This window comes from Apaloderma vittatum, unplaced genomic scaffold (assembly GCF_000703405.1).
Source record: "Apaloderma vittatum isolate BGI_N311 unplaced genomic scaffold, ASM70340v1 scaffold7642, whole genome shotgun sequence".
Classification (NCBI taxonomy): Eukaryota; Metazoa; Chordata; class Aves; order Trogoniformes; family Trogonidae; genus Apaloderma; species Apaloderma vittatum.
In genome coordinates, this window is record NW_009703005.1 from 3,175 (window position 1) to 14,961 (window position 11,787).

Below are 11,787 nucleotides of genomic sequence, written 5' to 3' on the forward strand. Positions count from 1 at the left end.
GTGGGGAAGTTTTTTTGTTTTACATATAATTTCTTTTCTGCAAGTATGTAAAGAGCACACTATTTAAATCTCATTGCTGTAAAAGCAGATTTTTCCTTAGTCAACATAAGTAAAAGTAACCTGTGTGACCTCAGCTCTCTGGCTTTTATAGAATAATAATCATTTTCTGACAGAACTAGTTTGCAGGATTTTCACATGTCCACCACAAAGAAAAATTGTATGTCATCTCGGTTTTATTATATCCATCAGCTGGCTGCCCATTTGTTGTGGAGTGTCTGCTGTGACATAGGGCCATGACTCTATTCGGCTGTAATAGATTGCCTGTAGTGCATTCAGTGACTCTGGTACCTGTTGCTGGTTCTTTTTCCAGGTCAACTGGCTGCAGGTACATGTGAGATTGTTACTTTGGACAGAGATAGCAGTCAGCCCCGAAGGACTATAGCCCGACAAACAGCTCGCTGTGCATGTAAAAAAGGACAGATTGCCGGTACAACAAGAGCAAGGCCAGCCTGTGTTGATGGTAAGAAGCAAAGATCTATTCAGTTTCTGCCAATACAAAAGTGGTGTAAATTGGTAGTGTCTCTTAAAAAAAAAAAAAAGAAGATCCGTAGAAAACAAATTTCATGTGCCCCAACTAGCGATGGCAATACCATTGACATTCCCCAGGAGAATATTCTAATAGTACAGATATGTCAGTTTTCTAATTGGAATGTTCACTTTTGTTTTAGCCTGATATGCAGCTGAATGTTAGGGGCATGGTGCTGTTATATTTTGCGTGTGATGATAGGATCAGTAGTGAAATGACATTCTTTTTCCCCCTGCTTTTAATTCCTTATAACATTTGAAAAAACACTGCAAAAGAACCTCAAAGATTTTATGCCACTGAGAAACTAATGTGACTGCCCTGTGTGATAGCTAATGTGGAAGAAAAACACTGATACTATAATAGGAATATAGTATCTGAATATGCTTCACATGTCCAGCGTTCCTTCTTTTCTTAAAATGATGATACTGTATGATTCACTGCAGATGCAGTGATAGCGTGCAGCTGGAAAACTGCTGACATACAGGGAGGTATGAAAATACTTCACTTTGAAATAATTTTTTGAGACAAATGCATTTCTGTGTTACAGCTAAGTAAGATGTTAACACTGAGGCTATCTTCAAGACAGTTGTACCAGGACAAGGCTATTGGCGAGAATTCATATTAAAAATAAAATTAGAGACATTTTGAAAGTAGCTGATGCAAAATTGTATGTTTTTATCTAGGCTCAGTTAACAAAAGTAAAAATAAGAATCTTATGTATAGCACTATAATGAATTCATAGATTATCTTTGACTACTGACTGGTTTGAGTCCTCAGATAAAAATATTGCTGAGAACACCCTCCTGTTGTTGCCTCAGAATTTGGTCTTACCAGTGATTATCAAAGAAGACAGCTCAAAGGAGATTTCAGAGCCTACCCACAAAGCTAAATATAGAACATCATGCACATTCTATTTTTGCCTTTTCCTTTCACTGTTTTTGGTACTCTGTAAGACAGTTTCTTAGCTGTCTCATTTTAATGTTATGCTGTATCCAGTAATTCTCATTTCCCTTTCTTCCTTTATTGTAAGATCATAGGACTAAATTGCTTAAGACAGGAATGATTTTATTGTCATTTATAGTTGCAACTTTAGCAAAAATACTTCTTAGCAATTAAAAAATTCAACATATGCTTCACATTTTAATGCAGTGAAGTTCTAAGGGAGAATATGAGATTCGTGTCATATGATGGGAACTAAATACAATTTTTCCTCAGTCAGTTATGGCCTGTGGTAAGATTCATTTGCTGTAACTTGGGTAGCCAGAGTTAGTTGTCTAACCTAATAATTCCACTTTTCCTTTATACCCAATGAAGAGCAAAAGGCACCTTTTTCGAGTATTTTATCTCATCCTAGGTGCCTAAGATAAATCAGACATAATGCTTTGGTACTCACTGTTTCGCTGCCTTGACTTAAGAAACCTGCAGTGATGAGACTGTAGATAGCTAGAATGTACATATCAGTAAGAAGACATGACTACCCCTTATCCTCCAATTGGTATATTAGCTTAGTTTCCAATTATGGAAGATCTGAAGTAATTTAATATTTGAAAATATTTTTAATTCTTTTTTTATTTTATTAGGAACTCACAAAGAAGGTCCATTTCAAATTCTGCTTTTGCTTTCAATGTGCTTGATGGTATTTTTTTGAAAATTGAGAACTGGATGACAGGATCTATGGTTAGCTATCGTGTAATGAGAGACAGTTCTTTATGTACTATGCATCTGAAAAATCAGCTGAAAAATAGAGCTTTCTTTCACTTATGTGTCCATGTATTATAATTCCTTTTTTAAAGCTTTTCTACATAGTTCTAGTAAGATCTAATAGCACTACTGTTTATTGTTCTGTGAAATGTTTGTAGGTAAGATGTTGATCCCTTTGCCAAGACTGGTAACTAGAAGACATGATTTCCTGGACACTGCTAGGGATGTTTTGTAATCAAAGCTCAAAAAAGTTGATGACACCTAGAACTTTATATCAAGTTCCCTAAATCAAAGTGAAGATACAAGCCAAATCTTTGACCTGTAGGTTTTATTTGTGAATGAAATTTAAAAATACCATAAAGACCATAATATGGGACATAAACAAGCACTTTATCTTGTCTATAATCTCCTGCTTGCAAATAAAACTGATCAGCAAGTATACACGGGTGAATTTACCGGCTTCTTAGTTTAAAGAATACACGCTGAATTTTTCTGTACCATTTATATCCATTTCTAGAATAAAGTGTTTCAAACACAGCTACTAAATGCTTCCTCCTGAACAGAGCATGAAATATACATTACATATGAGAAAAGTCAGTTTTGTCTCTGATATTAAGACAAATACTGCTGGTTAGGAATGCAACAGCCAAATAACTGTTTTCCCCCTTATTTTACAATAAAAAATCCAATTTTTGAAACAAACAGATCTTTCATTGAACTTTCTTAAATAGGACAAAGTATGCTTTTGCAAATTTTCTTTATTTACATTAGAGTTGATGTTAAGAATTGCTATTTAAGATTTTTTTTCTGCTACCAAAATGAAAAAAAAAACCCATATAATTTGGCAGTGTATCTTTCGTGCCTGTTTGCTTTCCAGTGATTTGGTTCTTCTAGTTTTTTTTGGTTTAATATATAATTTTGATTTTAATGAGATTATTTTTGAAGGAAAGGTAGCAGTATTAGGCCTTAGATCTTTAATAATTAATGCAAAGCCATTTGTGAAGGAAGCAGGCATAATAAGAGTGACCTGCTAACCTACTAGCAAGAAAACATCACCTAACAATTGTGTTACAGCTTCTGGCAAGAGAGTGTTTTGAAGATTCTGTACCAACGCTGGTGATGTTTATAACCATAAAATGGATCACCTTGTACCTGGCTACAATTTACTCATTGTTTAATGGAGAGAAGTGTCTTAGAATATATTTGTTCATGCAGTGTATTTCCTGGAGCTCTGAAATGCAATTGTCAATTATTGCAGCAAAAAGAGTAATTTAAGGGCTCTTAAAACTTACAAGCATTGTCTGAGATTGCACTTGTCAACACAGCTCTTAGAATAAGGCCTGAATGAATTACCAAAACCTGCTCTGCTTTCCACTGCTACATCAGCCAAGGTCTTTTCCTAAGAAATGAAAGACAGTATATGTCAGATAGATAAAAAGGGAAATCTTAAAAATGAAAATACGGTGTTTAGAGTTTGGTCTGAACACAGCATGAAGAATAGAGATTTTCTTGCAGTGCTTCTCCATGATGGGGAGTGCTGATTTGCTCTTTATTTTTTTTCTAGCAGTCTTTAAGTATGGCAGATTGGTAAAGTAATCTGAAAAAATGCTGTCAGTATTCCCTCTGATTTCAAGCTTGATTTAGTGTTGATTGCTTCATTCCTAGACCCACAGAGTCATAATGATATTTGGTATGTTTGGTTGATGTATTTTTTATTCATGAATGTAGGTTTTGTGATATTATGACGGTAGTTTGCCTGCACTTTTAGTTATATTATTATTATTTACAACTAGCATTCCCTAGTCCCTTTTTTGAGATCAAATTCCATAGCAATGACCTCAGCTGCATTACTTTGATAAGATAGTATATTTCAACATAGCATCTGGTTTATCACCAGAGTAATTTCCCTGTATGTCAGTCAAGCTTCATCAGTTTTTTAAGCTGGTGCCTATGAGAGATTGGAAAACAGCACTTATTCTTTATTTTTGTCCAGTACCTTCACTAATTTAAACTTGTTATAAAGCAAGTGATAGAAATTCTTTGATAACAGTGTGTGTACACATGCACCCATGGTTTGCATTCTTTCACAAGAATTGTATCTATCTCAAAATAGAATTTGTTATTCCAAAGCATTTCATAGAATACAGGTATATTAACCTGAGAAGAGTGGGATGAACTTTTGAATGTTCAATAGATTCCAGTGATTCTGTCCAAGATATATTTATAGCTCAAAAATAAACAGCAATTTTCTCCAGAAAATAGAAACAGTTGATGAGAGGAAAAGTGGTATGAGAGAAGTGATTTAATTGCTTGAGAAAATGAGGATGGCAGTCTTTAATTTACTTACCTGGATTCTGTGATTAGAAGATTCTTGTGCTCTAGATTTGAGTTCTAGTTACTTTTATGGCCACAACGTGCTATGAGAAATCCCAGGACATTGATCCTGATATAAAAAAAAATCCTAAATTTGGAATAACTGGAGCTCAGGAAACTGAATTCAAATTTTTGTTATACATTCAAGTCAGGGTGGAGTTTTGGGTTTGTTTGGTTTGGGTTTTTTTAAAGTTTTAATGAAGTTTTAATTCTTTGGCAAGCATTTTAACAATATTATTTTCTATGGAGTCTTAGTGAGTATAATTTGTTCATACACTATGATTAACATGCTTTTCAGTTGACATTGATTGATTTTTAACACAGAAACTCTGGATCCACAAGGAAACCACATTAGTTTCAATCAATAATTCCCTGCTCTTCTCATTATCTCAAGGAGTCTATGGGGAGATGTAGGGGTCAGAACTAATTATTAACAGAATCCTAGGTCATGCACTTGAAACAAAACTGCATAATACCTGGAGAGCTTCATCATTCTGAAGTATCTTATCCATACTGGGTGGAGGAAGAAAGGAAAAAAAAAGGTACTATTTATATTATTTTGTCCTGATTTTATTGCAGATCTTTGCAAATGTCTCCTCATTGTAAATATTGTGAATTTAATTTTGTTGCATTTAAGGTATGTCAGCAACTTAAACCAAAATGTAAAGCAGGATGGATATGAAATTAAAAGGAGACTGAATAATACTATATAGACATTCTGCTGGACCAGCAGTGGTGTACTGTGCAGTGTGGAAGATATAAGTCTAGGAGGAGAGTGGGACTGTTTGGCCATGCAGATGATCAGAGGGCTGGAACACCTCTTCTGTGAAGAAAGGCTGAGAGAGCTGAGGTTGTTTGTCCTGGAGAACGGTCCAGTGAGACCTTATTGTGACCTTTCAGTATATAAAGGGAACTTGTAAAAGAGACAGAGAAAAACTTTTTACCACGGCCTGTAGTGACATGACAAAGGGCAATGCTTTAAAACTGAAGGAGGGTGGATTTAGATTGGACATAAGGAAGAATTTTTTTTATGATGAAGGTAGGGAGACACTTGTGGTGCAACAGATTGTTCCACAAACAGTGGAGAGACTGTGGAGAACAGTGCTCCATCTCTGGATCTGTTCAAAGTCAGATTGGATGAATCTTTGAGCCACGTGATCTAGAAATTGTCCTTGCCCATGGCAGAGGGGTTGGACCACATGATCTCTAAAGGTCTCTTCTTATCCAAACCATCCTGTGATTTTATGGTTCTGTTTGACCCTGAGGAAGTGGTATGAGTTATATTATGGTGGTGGCAAAACAATTAGATATTCTGATAGATAGTTATGAAGTTGTAAGGGTAGAGCATGTACCTAGGTGGCCTTGTTGTATTGGTTGCCTATAATGAGCAGTTTGAAAAAAAAAAAGAAATCCTAATAAAATTCTGCCGTTTCCCTGGAGTCAGATAGACAATATCATCCATTATCTGTTTTTCCTTTCTCTATTCCAATAGAGAGCCATGGTATCAAAAAAAATTGTAAATACTAACATTTCAGTCATGGAATCACAGAAAAGATTAGAACTTTCTTGCATTTTTGAGGAATTAGGAATTAGGTTTAAATACTTATATAACAAGTTGGCAGCCAGTTTTCTGTAAGATGCTGAAAGATTATACATCACAGGCTGAGAAAGAACACTTTGGATATATAAGGGAAGTAGATCTGGGATAAGTGTGAATCAAATGTAATCGAATATAAAATATTTTTCTAAGTCTTGTACCTATAAAAAAGTGACTAAACTGGAGTTACTTTTTGCTCATAAGCATCCTCCTTCGAGGTTAAACCTGATGTATACCATTTCAGGTTAGGAGATGGCTGTCTTTGTAAATGATAGGAGAGCGAAATATTTATGAAAGCAGAATTTAATTTCGTGATTTGCAAGGTGGCCAAGAACCAGGGGTTAACACTGGTGCTGTTGCAAAGAGTGCTAGGGTAACTTAGGGTGCCTCTAATTCTTAATGCCTTGCTTTCACATTTCATCTGAAAGACAACACATTCAGCCTCTTGATGTTTCGTTGGGTACACTGGTTCATCAATGTCAACAGCTTCGTTTTCTTTAGTTCTGTGACGCTCCTAAGCAGTCACCCATGCAGTCTTCATCTACATGCTCTGATGGTAGGAAAAGGATTGGAGGTTACATGACATTAGATCGTGGAACAATTTTCTGAGGGAGTGGCCAGAAGCCTAGTTGCTACAGACATTTTAAGTTGAACCGAACAAAATATTAGAAAACATACGTTAGTATAAGTATGCACTGCATCACTGGATAGTTTTCTGTGCTTGATATTTTTTGACAGAGTCTGACTGAGGCCTGAGACTCCGACGTTCCTTCATAAATTCAGGTGTTTGGTCACTGTAAGCTCCCTTTGTGGACACTGATAGGAGATGGGTATGTCAGAGGTCACGTAGTGTCAATATTTGAATGGCCTTCCGAAAGCTTCTCTCTTTTTCTCTTTTATGGGATTAAAGAGAACATCGGATGACTAGCAGAATAGGTTTTATGCTTGAACGTAATGTGTGTAAACACTTCAGGCCATCAGCTGCTCAGATTGCATTCTGGAAAAGCCACTGTCTTCACTGATTAGAGGCAGTTTAAGGGAAAAGTGTAACATGTTTATGTTACCCCCTGTGATTGTCATCCTACGTTCCAGTTATCCCCAGAAAAGGGGGAAAAGAGAAACTTTCAAAACTATTCATGTATGAAGATAGGGTCCTGTCAGCGCAACGTTTGTCTCCAGTGAGGATGAGACGATATAGAGGGATGAGCCTTTGGAAATGCGTCTGCCATCAATGAGTGAGAGAACAATATAGCTAAATGGCAGTCCTGGAACTATATGGAAAGAGTATGGTCAAAGAGTACTTCCCCATGCCCCCTGCTCATTAAATACAGAGAACTATAAACAGGAAAGCAGTATGCTTCACGGAATTGAATCAAGAAAGACTATAATATGGTTAGAAGTGGCATTTTAAAGTTATATACCACTTTATTTTTAACTTACCTTCAGTTTAATGTCTGTGATGATAGATGATGTGTCAGAAGTCCTAAAAAATGTTAAAATTGATTACTAAATTCTTGACAACATTAATAGCACTACTACATCCAGCACCTGGAACAGAGTAATTAGTGCTAGGCATTTTTATATGCCTCTTTCAGAATACACTGCGCGAGGCTGATTCAGAGAAAATGCCATCTTTGAAGACAAAACCTTAGTAAGCTACTTACATAAGGTGAAGCAAAGGAGATGTGTTTCCCCTGCTGTTAAAGGTTGAGGTCATACTGCAGGATTAAAAGAAAATGTGCCGTTACAGCTAGCATTTTCATATCATAAGTAAACTTCAGATATGAATGTATTTTTTATTTGCATAATGTGTTTTGCTTATGTCTTACTGTTGAATTATTTCTACAATATCATAAGCATGCAAGGCTATACGTAAGCAAGTTTCATATAGTCCTAGACTGAAACCACTTGCAGTCTAACGACAGACTGAGTCCTTGTTTGTACAGCTATACAGGAAGTAAGGATATGTAGATGCTTCCTTTTATTTATTAACCAGATTGTGGAGAGTAGGTTAAGAAGGAAAACTTTCCAGACTTCTTTGTACTCTCAGATGAGGTGAAAGTGGAAAAGAGAAATTTCCATTCACTTGTTTTAGAATATTTAACTGAGTGTTTCAGTTTTTTTCTCTAACATCCTTCCTAGGAGAGCATACACAGAGGACCTCTACTCTTGCTTATCCCTTTTGAGAGGGCCAGGTTAAGCCCCAATTGAAAGTGAAAGAAGAGGATACACAACTAGTCAAGGTGGGACCCCAAGGATTAGGTCGGATAGAATTAAAAAGGGATGAAGGAAAAAATTACTTCTCCTCAGAGGAGAGGAGAGAGAGGATATCAGAGCTAGGCCAGCAGTCAGGAAGAAAAAAGCTGGTATTGTGAAAGCAAACATGACTGACATGGTGCGAAATGGTGATTTGCTGTGAAACAGACTCTCATTTGAAGGGAGTGTGTCACATACAAGAAGGGAGCAGAACACATGAAATAAAGAGATGGAGAACAAAACTCAGGAAGGCCTGAAGGTGATAAGAATTTTCTTGTTCTTTCCATATTTTCTAAAGCATACAAAAAAAAGTGCCTTCTGTTTATTGTTCATTCTGCAAGCTCCCATGGTAAATTCATCTTACATAAAGAAGTAAATTAGGCTGGCAGTTACCAAACACGCTGAGTCACTTTCCTGAGTCAGACTTACCTTCCAGTCAATTAATTCCCTCTTCCTTTCCTGAACCCTACAGCAATCAATAAAGACTTTTTTGTCACTGATGGTTGAACAGAATTGGACAATACCTTTGATGGAGTATGTGTTAACTAGTAGGCATCAAGTTTTCTCCCCTGTAGTCCCGATTATTCACTATTTCCCTATATCCTGTGCTACACTTTCTGACTTTCCTACCTTCATGCCCAGTGCCTTTACTGCATGTCACAGTCCTCTTTGTTCAGTACCTTTATGCTATAGCAGCTGTGTTCCTTTGCCTCTGGCACTGCACTAAGCAGTACATCACCAAGGAACTTAGCACAGACCCACATCCAGACTCTCTCTGTTGCTCTGCACAATGTAAATCTCTCCAGCACTGTTCCCACACAGCCCCCTGATAATGTTCCCTGGCTCAGTGACTTGTGGAGGGGAAGGTGTGGACCACAGGACCCACAGAACAGAAGTCAAGGAGTTCTGGGGCAGTGCTGCTGAGAAATGAAAAGGTGGGGTTTCAGGGAAGACATTGCTAGCATGGAACACAGTAAAGGCATTAAGAGGCACAGCATCAGAGAACTACTTGATATACATTGATTGGAAAGAATAGAAGAGGGAAGAGCAAAAGACAAAGAGGTTGGAGAGAGTGGGCCAGGGCAGTACAGTTAGTCCAAAGGCTACAAGTTCCTCAGCACAGCAAAGAGAAGATGTAACAGTCTAGACTGTGCATCACACTGGAGAAACAAATCCTTATTTGGGCTAGAGTTCCTTTTTAAGTGTTTCAGATAAAGAATAGAACTCATATGGAGCTTGAGGGGTTTGTTCTTAGAAAAATAGGAAAGGTCTGTGAATTGTTTTTATCTTTAGTTGTAACACAACGCTTTGATGCGCAGACTAGCACTGGCATTACAATAACAGTAGGCAATGGAAAAACACAATCACCTGTTTTCAATACAGTTATTTTTAATTTTTTCCTTTATTACTGTTTTGCTATTTAGATTTTAAATATCTCCTTTAACAGTCCTACATAATTGGAAGACTCAGTCCTCCTCACCTTGAGAATAATAATCACTTTTTAAAAAATGTATTTAATGTTTGCTATCTGGGGTATAAGTAATATGAATTTAAAGGTTTTAAGAAAAGGCTGTCTTAGGTAACATAGATGTCTTCACATAGTGCAGCAAGCATATATTAAACTTCAGGCTTCAGGTTTGCATGCATTACTGAATTTTTAATTTTGCTAAGCATAAAACATTGAGTGTTTGCTAAGAATACTGACCAATTCTGACTAGCTTTTGAAAAGAAGTAGTTCCCTTAGACTTAGTGTTTGCATTCTTGATTTAACAGCTGTAGGTCAGAATACTTCAATTTTGACATAAATTTTAGAAATCTAATCACTATATGCAAGAATAAAGCAAAGGGAAATACAGACTTTGATGTGCTGAGAAGAAGGCGGAAGCACTGAGTGTAGGTCCCAGTATAACTCTGCCCTTATTGTATATGAGCCAGACTCAGTGTCAACTGCTGCCATGCAGTGACACGTCCTGCCTCCCTTTTACTCTGTGGTCATGTCGGGGTGACGCCTGACAGGGTCCCTCTAGAAGAGCCTGTTGCCTGCCTGACGAGGATCAGCAATTTGTACCCCGCTGAAGTTTACGCTTCCTTGGTAAGACTAATAATACTTCCCACAAAGCAGCTGGAACCCAATTTTAATAAATGACTTTGTCATATATTGGATGAGGGATGTACATGTTTTAGTTAATAATATCAAGGTTTGCCCTCTGCCTTTCATCTCAGAGGACCTCAAAAACTTACTTACAGGTTTGAGTTTGAGTTCTCTTTTAATCTGTGTTTTTGTACAGTCTCTATCTGAAGTTCAGATTTTCAAAGACAGTCAGCTTGGTTGGTTATTTCAATTTGAATGTTGACAACTCTCTGTGGAAGTAGTGGGCAGCAGGTAGGTAAAATAATAAAGCACATTAGCCTCATAGTTTTAGGGCAGGAGATCTAGGTTTAGAATAGTGACGCAGGTCTTCATTGGTAGGGAAATGTTATACTTCTAGCACCAGATTTCCTGAAGAGCAATTCTTGAACTCTTTCTGCAAAAAAAATGGGATTTGTGATTTTGCATTTGTCAGACCTCAGAAGTGGAAGTCTCAGTCCATATAAGTGTTTTGAGTACCTGAGCTTTATTCATTTTTATTCAAATCAGACTATATTTTTTGATTTCACCATCAGGCACTAAAAAGTGCTGTTCCGTCTTTATTAGTGATACGAACTGCATTATTTGCATTTATTGGCGGCATTGAGTACTGACCTAGCACTTTTTTTTGTGTCCTTATGAGTAACATAGAGTCCAGATAGTTTTGAATGTCTTTACATGATACGGAATCTCTTGATTTTTGTGTTTAGAAACAAAATGTATGTGCTGAGCATCCTGCTGCCTTCAGTTCTGTAGGTACTTTACATAACATGAGATTTTATTCTGTAGTAATTTTATGATATTTTTCAGGTTTACCTCTATATTAATTTTGTACAGATATGAAAATAGTTTTATGAAAAATATTTGGTAAATATAAAATCCATTTCTATTTCTGTTGTGTGTCATTTAAGTGAATAAATTAGGAGCTGAAAGGCCAAAAGACAAAACTCTTCCTCAACAATTAGTGCTTTTGCTACAAAATCACTTGTCTGGTCGAGGATGACTTTGCAAGGTAAAAAGTCTCCAAGTGAGAAACAAAGTAACCTGTCAGTTGTAATTGGCCTAAGCTGTTAATTATACCCATGAGTGTAGTTTCCGGGACAAGATAGAGGACTCAAGTCAGGTTGAAACCAATGTAAGAGGCCA

At 36.8% G+C, this 11,787-nt stretch overlaps 1 protein-coding gene across 1 annotated transcript; it reads left to right on the forward strand.

The window, feature by feature from the left end:
* Positions 1-370: 370 nt before the first annotated feature.
* Positions 371-520, forward strand: LOC104270167 (protein FAM19A5; the record flags this gene model as incomplete). The annotated part of the gene is made up of 1 exon (XM_009864439.1): positions 371-520. A coding segment is annotated over one exon (150 nt), but the record flags the coding sequence as incomplete, so codon positions are not given.
* Positions 521-11,787: the final 11,267 nt, after the last annotated feature.